At 35.2% G+C, this 14,171-nt stretch overlaps 2 protein-coding genes across 7 annotated transcripts in view; one reads left to right on the top strand and one right to left on the bottom strand.

Annotated features, from left to right (window-relative positions):
• Nucleotides 1–9,221, top strand: part of LOC125073723 (dihydropyrimidinase) — a 57,750-nt gene extending 48,529 nt beyond the window's left edge. For both annotated transcript variants that reach the window (XM_047684711.1, XM_047684710.1), the window contains exons 5-14: nucleotides 203–400; nucleotides 1,258–1,404; nucleotides 1,666–1,792; nucleotides 2,513–2,618; nucleotides 3,169–3,317; nucleotides 3,920–4,107; nucleotides 4,395–4,479; nucleotides 5,008–5,142; nucleotides 6,055–6,177; nucleotides 6,616–9,221. In XM_047684711.1, the coding sequence (XP_047540667.1) occupies nucleotides 203–400; nucleotides 1,258–1,404; nucleotides 1,666–1,792; nucleotides 2,513–2,618; nucleotides 3,169–3,317; nucleotides 3,920–4,107; nucleotides 4,395–4,479; nucleotides 5,008–5,142; nucleotides 6,055–6,177; nucleotides 6,616–6,695 (1,338 nt within the window). In that variant the 3' untranslated portion in view covers nucleotides 6,696–9,221. The remainder of the gene's footprint in view (nucleotides 1–202; nucleotides 401–1,257; nucleotides 1,405–1,665; nucleotides 1,793–2,512; nucleotides 2,619–3,168; nucleotides 3,318–3,919; nucleotides 4,108–4,394; nucleotides 4,480–5,007; nucleotides 5,143–6,054; nucleotides 6,178–6,615) is intronic.
• A 1,533-nt stretch (nucleotides 9,222–10,754) lies between these two features.
• The window catches only part of LOC125073652 (protein pangolin, isoforms A/H/I/S), a 147,845-nt gene continuing 144,428 nt past the window's right edge, over nucleotides 10,755–14,171 (bottom strand). For 3 of the 5 annotated variants that reach the window (XM_047684557.1, XM_047684558.1, XM_047684559.1), the window contains exon 12: nucleotides 10,755–13,854. In XM_047684557.1, the coding sequence (XP_047540513.1) occupies nucleotides 13,494–13,854 (361 nt within the window). In that variant the 3' untranslated portion in view covers nucleotides 10,755–13,493. The remainder of the gene's footprint in view (nucleotides 13,855–14,171) is intronic. The other 2 variants (XM_047684560.1, XM_047684561.1) reach the window with 1 other exon arrangement.

Raw genomic sequence — 14,171 nt, 5'->3', positions numbered from 1 at the left:
TAGTGAGTTTCGAGGTTGTTCTTACAGAATAGTACTAATGATTTATATGTCACTTCAAAATAGTGATTGAGTCGGTGTAATTGCTTCGGGGACCTATAAATTCCCTTAATTTCAAAGCAGTCATATAGGGAACCGATAATGTTCCTCATAATGCCTGTTTTTATGGTAACCGTCTTCAAATCTCTCATCTTTCACTCTTCAGGTGTGCTGTGACTACGCACTCCACGTCGGTGTCACGTGGTGGTCGCCATCCGTGAAGAAGGAAATGCAGCAGCTGGTAGCGGAACATGGTATCAACTCGTTCAAGATGTTCATGGCTTACAAGGACGCTTGGATGCTGAATGACTACGAGCTCTGCCAGGTTATGGAGACTTGTGTCGAGTTGAAGGCTTTGCCTCTAGTGAGTATAAAATAAGATGTTATCAATATTATAATTGCGAAAATGAGCTTGATTATTTGTTTGTTTGTAACGATTTCAAGTCTTAGCTTCTCAATCAATCTCAATATGTGATATGTGGGTGTAACTTATTGTTTACTACCATAATAAGTATGTACTTGTACTTATTATGGTATTAAACAATAAATACGAAAATAAAAGTTTATGACAATTGTTTATTACATATAAACAATTATGATGAACTTTTTCTTTAAATTTATATACGTATATGAAATATACAACTAAAGATATAAACGATGCCCTGAAACATATTTGACGGCACTAGTTTTTCGGACAAAATATAACGTTGATTAATTTACGAAATCTATTAATGAATTATATACCCTGAAACTTCCGCGCGAATCCCAGACAGATATGGGGACATACTTTTATTAATATCTAATAAGATAAAGATTTTATCTATACTAATATTATAAATGCGAAAGTAACTCTGTCTATCCGTCTGTCTGTTGTTCTTTCACGGCCAAGCCACTGAACCGAATTTGATTAGATTTGTTATGAAGCAAACCTTACCTGCAAGGAAAGACATAGGCTACTTTTTAATGCTCAAGACCTTACGATTAACTCGACGATTTACGATTAAACCGCGGCCGGGCGGAAAGATAAAAATAAGAAATGTTTTAGATAGTTAAGTTGCCACAACATTTTGACCACAGTTACCATCTTTAATAAAGACCAAATTTTCTAAACATAAAATGTTTAATTAAAACATAAATTCCTCTCGGTAAACTATTATTATAATTTAAACTTTGCATTGCGTTTAAGAATGATCTTTATTAAAATAAACGTGACAATTTCAGATTCACGCTGAAAACGGTAGTATAATAGCTCGCAATACCGAGAAGCTGCTGGCTGCTGGAGTGACTGGACCCGAGGGCCATGCGTTGTCCAGGGACGAGGAAGTTGAGGCTGAAGCTGTCAACAGAGCTTGTGTTATCGCTAACCAGGTAAAATTATAAATACAGACAAATATGCAACATTTTTTTAGGTCTCTGAAGTTAGCTGGGATAAACACTCATTCTAAGGGTCTTCCAACAATAACACGGACCATGTTATTGTTTAAAGACCCTTTCATCACCAGGGTTAAGAAAAAAGTGAGATCGGTTTGTGTGCACTTTTAAACAGCTTGCAAAACAAATTGCAATGTCCTAAAATCTTAAGTTTGTTCTATTTGATGAAATTAAGTTTGATCTTTATTAATTTTTCAGATGAACTCTCCTCTCTACATAGTCCATGTGATGTCTAAGAGCGCTGTCCAAGCTCTCCGTCTCGCTAGGACGAGGCAGAAGCAGCCCTTGTTCGGTGAAACCCTGGCTGCTACCATTGGTACTGACGGTAAGTACAAAATCTACTACAAAGCCTTTTTTCCAAAAACAATAATTATAGAGTATTTTTGGAAGAGAATTTCGCACATTTGCCTCTTACGTTTTCTTTTTAAATTGTAATTGTTAAATTTTGTTACTGTGTTATTATTGACAAGTTAACGGCCTTGCTAGAAATGTTGTTTAGCGGGTATTTAAGTACACAGTGATAACTCCCTCAAAGAATAAAAAAAATATCATAAAAATAGATATAGTTCGTCTGGCTACTGTGTTGGGTTTTGTATAAACAAAGTCTAAACATAAATATTTGGTTATGCCGGGTGTCGCCTTTAAGGACGAATGAGGCAATATAATTGTAATCTAAACTTACAAGAAACATAAGACCTTAGTTCCTATAACTGTAAACGCATAGTTCTCAGAAATTCTATTTTTAGTATCAGTTTGAGCGTAGGTGTCCACTTACAACTTAAAACTTCACAATGATTAGTAATAATTATTATTGGTACATCTATATGTGTCACTCTACGAAATAAGTAAATCGAACGAACCAACTTTTGACTCTGATCGAACGTCATACTGCTTTACTAACGTGCGTGCACTCAGCGGCCAAATGATAGACACTATTTTCCTGATGCGTTCTCTAATTATCTAGACATATGTGTATATAACATATCACAATGACACGTCGAGTTCGCTGTGGTATCGGAGCTTGACGCGCGTGTCGTTCCCGCAGGCTCCCACTACGGCAACGCGTGCTTCCGCCACGCGGCGGCGCACGTGCTGTCCCCCCCGCTGCGCGCGCGCGACACGCCCGCCGCCATCGTCGACGCGCTCGCGCAGTCAGTACCGCCGCCGCACCGCCACACCGCCACACCGCCGCACACCACTCGCCGCCACACCGCGATACGCCAATCACGATCACACCACGATACACTACTCGCGATCACACCACGATACACTACTCGCGATCACACCACGATACACTATTCGCGATCACACCACGATACACTACTCGCGATCATACCACGATACACTACTAACGATCTCAACATGATACACCACTCGCGATACGTCACGATACACTACTTGCGACCAAACCACGATACACTACTCACGATCACACCACGATACACCACTCGCTATCACACTACGATACACTATTCACGATCTCACCACGATACACCAATCGCCAACACGTCACGATAAACTACACACGACCACGCCGCATCACACCACGACACATAGAACTCACTACCTCAATATACTTCAACATCACCATTACATTACACAGTGATGTATATTGATATATAACAGAATATAACCTCATCCAATTTAAAATGTGTTAGTGATATACTCTTATAATTTACATTGATATAATATTGTTTCCAGTGACGACTTGCAAATAATTGCCAGCGACAACTGCACTTTCCACGAGAAAGACAAGGAGCTTGGGAAAGATAACTTCAGCAAGATACCCAATGGCGTCAATGGCGTTGAAGATCGTATGGCTATTCTCTGGCAGAAAGCGGTTAACACAGGTATGTGCATTTGATTGAATACAAATTGGAAAGTACAAATTGGAAAGAACCATCGTATAATCTCTTTTAATCTTCTGTAAAAACAGCACAAGGATAAATTGTTCTGGCCAAATATACAAAATATTTTATACCAAAAATGGAATACCATAGCCGGAACCCAAATATTATACTGGCAAGGGTGGACAAACGAAGACTACGGTATCATTAAAGTGACGGCAAAGGAGCGACAATAATAGTTTGAAAATCATACGTGGTGAAAAGTCAACTAAAATAAAACCTCGATGCAAAAATGACCAATTTAATTTGAAGCACCTAAAACCGATCAAAACTCCCATAATTTGATTTGTTGATCTATTAGAAGTCGTCCATAAACTGATGACAGAAGTTGCAACTTTCCAGTCGGTTAAAATTAGGGAAAATTACCGTTTATTAAGAGGGTGATCAGAAAAACTGTTTAGCTCACTCGAACTGTTTGGAACGTCTCCTCAAACCTTTTGTTTTATAGAGTCCTCATGTCCTAATAAACTAACAAAACGTCGACGAAGTGTGAGCTTTGCCGCCCACGGTGCACCAGTCGAGTGATTCGGGCGTGCGTGTCGCAGGCGCGATGGACCCGTGCCGCTTCGTGGCGGTGAGCAGCGCGGCGGCGGCGCGCGCCTTCCACCTGTGGCCGCGCAAGGGCCGCGTGGCCGAGGGCGCCGACGCCGACCTGGCGCTGTGGGACCCGCGCCGCGAGCGCACCGTGTCCGCGCACGCGCACCACCACGCCGTCGACTTCAACATCTTCGAGGTAATCGTGATGAGCCTCGGGAGTGAAACGAGCGCTTCCGGGCCGTTTTAAAAATAAATCAGTTATGATTTCAAACACCAAAATCAGACAAAAAATTGTCCCGCTGTGTCTTAAGTCTGAAATTATTCTCTCCGATGTGGTGGTAGAATTTTGACAGTAAATATAATTGAAATTAAAAAAAAAAAATGAATTTGGTCGAAGTCATGTTATGAAGGCATAATGTATAACAAAGTTACTTATCAATAGCTTCAAAAAGACGGAGCAGTAAAAATTTATTATATTTTCAGGGTACACACGTAATCGGTAGCCCCCAGTACGTTATCGTCAATGGTCGCGTTTGTCTAGACGACGGCGAATTACGGGTTGTTGAAGGTAACAAAATATTATTATTACAACACTTGTATTGTAATATTCGCTTTATTTTTAAATATTATAACTTTGTCATGAAAGATATTTTTAAATCGAAATTTAAATGTATAATGACATCATGTATATTGTCTATTCCAAGCACAAGAGGACAAAAAACAAATAAACATCATTTGACATCGAATTGAAACTATATCATTGGCCGAGCCCTTGAATAATAATATATGATATCATTATAGGTTTGTCAAAAAATTACGATTTGAATTATGACAATGTTCCATTTATTTGTTTATATATTGGAAATCAATGTGATACAAAATAAATCTAACTGATTCTTTAAGATTAAGTTATGTATATACAATATACATTATGTTTAAATTTTTCTCTTAAACTTCCAAACTTCCTAAAAAATCATTATTATATAAAACTTTGTAATTGATTCACGAATTCACAACGACTACCACAGATAATGTCAATTCAAGGTCGTCGTTGTTAGTTGTCATTGAAGTTCCATAGCGAGTGCGTTTGGTGCAGGGTTCGGCAAGTTCCTGCCCACGCCGCCCAACGCGCCGGCCGTGTACGGCGCGCGCGACGCGCCGAGCGACGCGCCGCCCGCCGACACGCACTCCCCGCGCGCCTCGCCCGTCTACACCAACGGGACCCCCACCGGTGAGCCACCCACCTATACGTGTTGGATTTTCTCAAGGAATAACTTTTAGGGGGACAAACCGTTTCGTTACGTAACGCGTTACGGCGTCAGTCTGTCTGGCTTCCCTTTCTCTTACGCGTGCGATTAGTTTAAGTTCATCACTTCTGTCTGTCTGGGCGTGCCGAGACGCACATATATTTTTTATTGTTAAATAGGTAGACGAACGGGCAAATGAGCCTGATAGTAAGTGGTCACCACTGCTAATAGACATTGGCGCCGTTATAAATTGGGCGAATAAGGTGATTAGGCGAAATAAGTTATTATATCTCTTGTACCGGTAGTTATACTGGCTCACTCACCCTTCAAACCGAAACATAACAATACGGAGTATTGCTGCTTGGGACCCCCCAAGCAGCAATACTTGAGATCTGATGAGTGGGTGGTACCTACCCAGTCGAGCTTGCAAAAAGCTCTACCACCAAATAAGTGGCCTAGTTTATCACTATTCTATTGACATGTGACGAATTGTATTTGGTTTGAGTCCTCGTCCAAATGGTAATATTTAAACGTGGACATCAAGCGTTTGGTAAAATAGTATCACATTATATTAATTTGTAACTAAAAAACCGCTTTTAAAAACAGAATTTATCAAGCAAGAATATTTAAATTAAAGATTCCATTAAATACAGTTTTAAAATTCAAGATCTTATTTAATTTTATTGAAATAATTTAAAACTTTGTTGATAACATTGCAACAGAGTGTCTTAACCACACTGCATATTCCCTAAAATGTTTGATGTAGGTATTCAGGTTATAAATAATATTTCTTTAATCAATAAATTATTTGTATTCGTAATTTTCAGTTAAACAGATCACATCTTTAAAAAATTTGAAATTGAAATAATAACCTTTAAATGCTTTATTTTTTGCAGAACTGAGCATATCGAACAAGCAGATGGAAGGTCTGTCGGTGTCCGGCTGCAGCACTCCCACCGGACGTAAGATGCGGGAGCCTGGACAGCGAGACTTGCAAAACTCCACCTTCTCTATCAGCCGTGAGTCATATATAATTTACAAATAATCACACTCGATAAATCTTGTACATACTCAATGAATATCAGAATATACTTTATTCAAGTTGGCTTTTTTTTACAAGCACTTTTGAATCGTCATTTTACAGAACTGTATTGAACGTAAAACTACCACCGGCTCGGAATAGATTCTACCGAGAATAACCGGCAAGAGACTAAGCCTTTAGATAGTTTAGATATAAATAATATACTGCCTGAAAGTAAGCAAGTATCATCTCCCAACTTTTTATAATCTATATAATATATGCCTTATTTGTTAATGTCATATGGTTGAATACGATAAACGCTTTAATAAAAGTATATTCTGTTGATAAAAAAGATTTTTTTTTTTTTTAATATTAATGTAATATAATTATGAAACACGGAACAAATCATAACTCTTTATTCATTTCCATTTCACAGAGGAACTCGAAGGCTTGGACACGAAAACATCAGTGCGCGTCCGAAACCCACCGGGCGGGAAATCATCCGGCCTCTGGTAAACCGGTACGAACCGGTTACAGCCGGAACAGAAGATTGCTTTGCAGCGGCGCTAGTTATGCTTGTTTGTGGAAAAATAAAATATAAAACATTAAGGTAATGTAACTGACAGTTGACTGACAGTTAACTAAAATGACAGTAGACTTTATTCTTTAATAAAAATATTTACATATTGGTACAAATTTTGATCCGGTTTGTTAAGGAAATACAATCGATAGATTTGATAATTGTGAATTATTCAATTTTCTACGATACAAAACTTTTAACTCTTTATTCATAAATATTTATAAAACATTATCGACCAGACAAAATAGCCGTATTTTGTTGAAAATGTATTTTGAATTGGAATGTATTAACTAAAATTTGACCTTTATCAAATTCAATACAATACATAAACAAAGTTATGGAATTGTTTATTATTAACTTTATGAATAAGGCTGTTCAAAGGGAAAGTATTATTTTTTGACAGATATGACTTTTTTATTTTTTCACAAATAAAGCGCATTTTTGTTTGAGCTTGGAGCGTTCAGGAACCAATCTATGTTATCTTTTATATGCTATAATCACATAATTTAACATAAGATCAGTTGATTTATATCGAGATATATATCATTTTCCTTATTAACTACAACTACAATTTTTAATTAAAAAAATTGTTTTTTTTTTTTCATTATAATATTTTATTGTATTTTTTTTAATACATACAAATAAAAATATTTTATTTAAATGTCAGTTGATATAATACAATTTGTGATTTATGGTAAATGAGTGCAGAATGCAGTAACAAAAATCGTATCACAAATGTACACAAAAAGTTATCTAAACTCCGTAATAGGACTTACATTACATTACAACATCATAACAAGGAGTTTTTGTCCCCTAAAGACACTCCCCACTAATAATATAGTGCTATACTCCTACACTCCCCACTAATAACATAGTACTTGTATAATATACTTTACTTTCAAGTGATTAAAATGAATGTTTTCCACTGGACAGCGTGGGGTACGACCTTACTGGGCCCTTAGCCCAGTTGTGGGACATTTACGGGATATTATTACTACATATATAATTTAGACTTATAATTAATGTTAAATCAAAGCATTTCTATTGGACGAAATTTGTCTAATTTCATGATTTAATGGCATTTTTTTTACATTTGTTATGGGAAATTATGTAACTATAGCCTCGTATATTAGAATGCTTACTTTATGCATGTAGCTCTAGGAAATTTAAATGGCGTTTATTTATTCAGTTCTCTAATCTATAGACTGATTCCGTAGACAAAATTAGATTTAGATGAACATTTTTACATCACGGTAAAAAAAATATTTTTATGTTATTAGCGATTTAAGATGTTTAACAATATTTTGTATTGGAATTATAATTGACCAAATAGTGATTGTGGGGTTTTATAAAGTTTAAATAAATTATGACAATTGTGACAAAGTTAACTTAGAAGTTGTTTTAGTGTTACAGGTGAGCCTCACACGGGCTCGGCTGTATCATAAATGTAAAATGAGTAAATTATTTAAGACTCACAAGCTCGATGGTATTTCCACCTCTTAGCCATATCAAGTCACAGGTTCAATCCTGACACTATATTTTACTAATATCGTACTCATATCTAACAACTTTAAGCTTCATTAGAAGAGAAAAAAATGTTTTTATTTGAAAATGTGAACAACTAGGTTGTATTTTTCAATTCAGTGAACTTAAAATAATTTAATATTGTTAACACCATTCAATATTACAAGTCAATTTACTTTTAATTGTCACTATTTGCTTCCTCTCAGTAACAGATTCCTTTATTTTTAAGATGTTTAATTTTACTTGTTATATTGTCACTGCGTTAAAACATTTATTTAAACTTTATAAATCACTGTAGCCGAGTAGAAAAAAAAAACAATTTTGTAATTTTCTAGCCAAAGCATACGATAAAAATAAAATTTTAAACTCGTGTAGTGTCAAACTGTATTGGTCTAATATTTTACTGTTAGTTAAGATTATTGATGAGAAATAATATAGTTAGTAGCTTCAGATATGATTGTGTTCTTCGTTTGAATGATATATTATATGCTATTATATGTTATGTTATTTTTGAATCAGATGTCACAATTATTTTTAACTTTACAAGTTAGCCCTTTCTGTAGAAACTTATTGTACTTATAATAATGTTATTATATAACCTATTTGTGTGTTCCAGTTGAAAATGTTATTTGACGCTATAAGTATAAATTATTTTAAGATTATTAGAATTATTAGCACTTAAAATTATTTCTCTACTCTCTAACGACATTCTCTGTACAAGTGACGCCATCTCTGATCATTAATTGTAATTAATATTTTTAAAATACTTCCTACAAACTTTGTGTAACCAAAGATCTTATATCTTGTATTAGACTCTACACTATAACTTTGAAACGTTATTTGTCTTTGTAATCGGCATCATATTTTATAGTGTTTTATAATTTTTGTACGTCTGTCCTTTACTCTGCATTGTCACAAATAAACAATGTAATCTCACACATACCTGTTTCATTTATACCTTTATTTACAACTAAAACAGATAATCAGCTGCTTGTCCTAAACTCTGATTAAAATATGAATCTTACTATAAACTAAAAATAAAATATTCTAACAATTCATCTACTAGACAAAATAATATAATTTAAGAAACACTGCAAAATCTGTATCCAGAACAGCTAGTGGAGTTATTAAAATACATTGCTCGCATTCATCAGTATTTTACTGTATGTTCAGGTATTATTCATAAATTTTAAATTAATTGTAATGAATTTTTTCATTCAAAGTTGCAAAGCCTATGACAGTCTGATAAAGGAGTCTTCACGGTGGAGTAAAAATTTATACAATGTTTGTTTTGAATATGTGTATTATAGATATATATATTCTAAGCAGAAAAAAGTATAAATCAAAAAGCCAATTCTTTGTTTAAATCTAGACGACTTTAATAAAATAAAAAATAAAGATTAGATAAAATTATTTAAATGTATATTTATTTATGGCTTTTTATACTTCGTAACTTTTTTTTCAAACACGACCTAACACTAAATAAAATAATGTTTTTTTTAATTATTGAATGTATGTTAAATCACTGTACTCATATTCATTTTTATATGTTATTACTGGTCATTTAACTCTTTTATTAAACTTTTTTATTTTTCTATTTTAGTTTTAATACATTCAATATCTGAACTATCATTGACATCATTTGTTAAATATTCTAGGCTAGGTCCAGCAAATACTAACATTAGCGCCGGGAGGAGGGTGAAAAAGATTACACTTGCACCTCTCGAGCCATAGTAATAAATACACGGAATTTGTTTTTATTAAAGTCAATGTTTATATAAAAAACTAGTACTCGCACTTTTAGAAGTTAGTCGGCGGGTGATAGACCTAAAACAGTAGCCTATATAGCCTTCCTTGGTATTCAAACATGCAGCAAACCTTGGTAAGCAAACTACTGAAAGGAATTTTATTTGCATTTTACAAAAGACAGACTGACATTTTACTTTCGCATTTATAATATTAGTATAGATTTTGTTTTCCTAATTTGTTCAAAACCTTGTTAATGTATACAGTGAACTCAACCCTTTTCCTGCGAACACTGACCAAGCACTTAGCCTCAGGGTCATCTACTTTTTGACAAATTGTATTGTACTAAATTCTATGCTGTGTATGTTATTTTATTCGTCAATAGTATAATGTGAAGATTCTGATTAACGTTCATGAAAACATTTTTGCCAATCAAAAATATACAAATAGATAATCATGCAGTTTGGTATAATGAGATTTTTGGTGGGTTTTCTTTTGTATTAAGCACATAGTACAAGATTATCTATGAATAATCTCTACTGGATAATGGAGCCAATCAATTTTTACATATTTATGTACATTTTTTTAAATATATTTTCAACACCTTCTTTGGCACTCGATACATTGCCCATATGGACTAATCGCAGACATGAGATTAGCTTATTATTTTTCAAGATAACTTACTTGTAAGATAGCGGGTTGGGATGTGGAAATAAAGACAAAGATACAATTTTATGCTGTTTATTAAAATAATATTCGTTCAACTGAACACAAGACACGGGTCCAGACCTAATAATTGAGTTTTCTAATTTGACAAATTTTTCCTACAAAAAAAATAATAACCAGCTCTTCGCAGGAGCCGCTTTGTCTTTACCATCTTAACAATAAAAACAACCTATAAAATCTATCAACATAAAAGACCTTTCAGAGGTATTAGGTATTGGATCATACCAGCGTTTAGTTAAATTTGGCACAGATTATATATAGAAAAGTTTACTGTCCACTTGTATATCCCTGGCAATCTGCTTTAGGTTCTAAGATGGTTTTGGCACGCATTCGCTCACGTCACGAAAGCAAATACAAACTCAAAATAGTTAAAAAATAAAACGTCTTCCTTTAGAACACAAAATATCAAATTCCATATAAATTCAAATATCCTTAAAACAAATTTTACGGAAAATCTAATTAATATTTAGCAAACTATAAAGTACCCATATTATTTCAGTATTGCACAAGTTCGAATTTCATGCAAAATCAAGCCATTGTTGAGCGAACGAAATCTTGTCAGATTTGTTATAAAATCGATTCGTCATCTTGTCAGATATTCAATATATAATAAAAATAAACTATTCAGGATTCGATTTTCGAATAATTTCCTCGTTAATTTATCAATCACAAAGCACAATTTACGATTTATGAGTCACGGTTTGAAATTGCATTTAACAACGTTAAAATTCTTAATAATAACAATAAAACAACAAAAGAAGTGTTGGACAAAACAAACCATCCGAGAACATTCCGAGGGTACTAATCTTCACAATAATAATAATAAATGCAATCATTTTTTTTCATAATAAAAAAAAAATGTTCTAAGTATTTCGCGAATTACAAATTTATTTACAACATACGAGCGATGATATAATCTGGGGTCGTTATTGATAAAACTTTTAAACAATAATTTAAGATTTTCAGATATGTACGACGAAAACCTTTCATTTGTATCAGTATTCAACTAATATTTTTCATTTAAACATCTTTTTATAGCAATAATGTATATATATGTATATATGTAAGTAGAATAATACACTTATTATCTAATATGACACAGTTAGATTAGCCTAGACTTTATACATTTACACTGTGTATACACATATACAGGTCGGTGATGTACCGATAACAATTTCAACGATTTTCTATATGAAGCGACAAATTAGTTAGCAATCTTAAGATAAATTTATTTCATATTACTTTAATATTGAAGAAGACGATAGTTTAATTTATAATAATCTGTTTTACATTAATTTGTATAAAATTTAAATGTTTACCGAATTAATAATAATAAAATATATATTTTTAGTTAATTTTCAACGTTTAAGTGATGGTATATCGAAAGAATTTCATTTATTGATCAAAGAAGCGTGATATAGTTTACATTTCATACAAATTATATAAGAACAGATTGGATTAGTTTAGTTTGGAAGTTGCCTCCGGTACATCCCCGTGTGATACCACTCATACAACGTGCCTACTCTAACCTACGACAGTCTAATGAGTTCCGCACAACGGAAAAACAGGTATCCCTTCCTCGCATCTTAACTTTTACTTTATACACACGCCCGACGAAGGGAATTTATAAACTAAAATCGAATTCTAACGCTACATGGAACCTTATCTGGTGCAGGCCGTCAAGAAAATTATATAAGGTTAAAAACGTCCGTAATGAGAGAGCAGGAGAGGCGAAAATCGCTCAGCGGAACATCGTCCGTACTTGGTACATACGTTGCCGTTCAAAAACAACTTAAAAGTAATCAAATTTTTTAATCGAATTTAAAAAGACGTAAATCTCCACATGAGGGTGTAAAGGCACCTAACAATAAACACGGACATACCAAAATTCCATTCACAAAATGTTACATCGTGAAACATCATTAGGAAGTGATTTGATGTCAGAGACTATTACTCGGATGGCACGAAAGGTGTGACTAGTGATGGAATTAGATCGCCTCGGCGGAGCGGCGGTCAGACGTGCGATGACTCGTGGGCTAGTTTTGAGATCAACGATGGCTGTACTGGGATCTAAGTTGGTAAGTTATTCGGTTATTATAATATACGTGAATATACATAGTTTTCTTTTCACAGAACACACTGATTGTCGGTAATATCGGACATTCCGTGAAATAATAAGTAAATGCATTAGGCCATTCGAAATTAAAATCACTCGATCCTAAGTTGTAACGATATACGGAATAGGTTGTGATTTTTCTTTTCTCGTAAGAATCAATTAGAAACGAAACGAATCGAAAATGTCGATATTCCCGACGATCACGAAACCCGTGTCTATTAGCACCCGATAGAACCTCTGCAGTTATCTCTGAACCAGTTTATAAAGTTTTCAATGGTACCTTGTATTTATCACAACCAACACGAACTGTTTCCGAACCAGCCTACTAGATGGCGCTTCCACGCTACTACAAACAAACGACAGGTGTCACTACTGTACTTGAAATTCTGCTATCCACTCATAGTCCATTTCAAAATTTAAAAACCACGTTTAACGCACACGCATTGTATTCCATTACGATCCTAACCCAGTGTGAAGCGTCCATGGAGTGTCTAGAGTTAAAATCGTCAAAGAGTACAATGAGGTTCGAAATTCATAACTAGTTTAATGTTTTGTACGTTCAGGCTGGTCCGCGTTCAGTCGCGTCCGTGCGTCGGCGGGCACCGGACGTGTTCCACCGTCACTATGAGACCGATATCACTTCGTGGCCGGGCCGCGCCTGGGCCGCTCTCGGCCAGGACTGGGAGGTGAGCTGGCCCACAGACAGAGGGTTATTTGCGTCCCGGGGATTCGTGCCCACGGGGTTCCGGGGCGGGGGCGGAGGGTCGGATGCGGGGGACGCCAGCGACGACAGGGCGCTGAGGCCCCCGGGGCTGGAGGCCGAGTTAAGGGGTGTGTCGGCCTCGTCGCTCGACGCGTCCGAGAGCTCCTCGAGCTTGACGTCCTCCTCAGAGCAGGGGGACTGAGGGGTCACCATCGGAAGGGAGACGGTCCCCGCGGCAGCTGCTAGGGCTTCCATGTAGCGCACGCACTTCTTCTTCCGCCTGGAACATTAGATACAAAATGTTAGACATTGTCCGTTTAAAGAATATTCAGGAATATTAAGCATACGTTTTTCTGTTTGAGAATAAATTAAATCAACAAATATATCTTTGTTATCGATGCTATCAAACGGATTATGTGAAAAACGTGTGGTCAATTTCCTTCAAAGAAAATAAAAAATAACGACTAATTACAAGCTATGTTACAAATAACACATCAGATGTTTGTGCCCTATAAAAATAAAATAAAAAACAAAAACGAACGAAAAACATCTAAAGCTAGACCTAAAAAAAAAGAACAAAAAACGACAATTCCAAAT

Source organism: Vanessa atalanta, chromosome 25 (genome assembly GCF_905147765.1).
Source record: "Vanessa atalanta chromosome 25, ilVanAtal1.2, whole genome shotgun sequence".
Taxonomy (NCBI): domain Eukaryota; kingdom Metazoa; phylum Arthropoda; class Insecta; order Lepidoptera; family Nymphalidae; genus Vanessa; species Vanessa atalanta.
The sequence above is the reverse complement of the archived record's forward strand: the minus strand, read 5'-3'. Positions and strand labels throughout refer to the sequence as shown.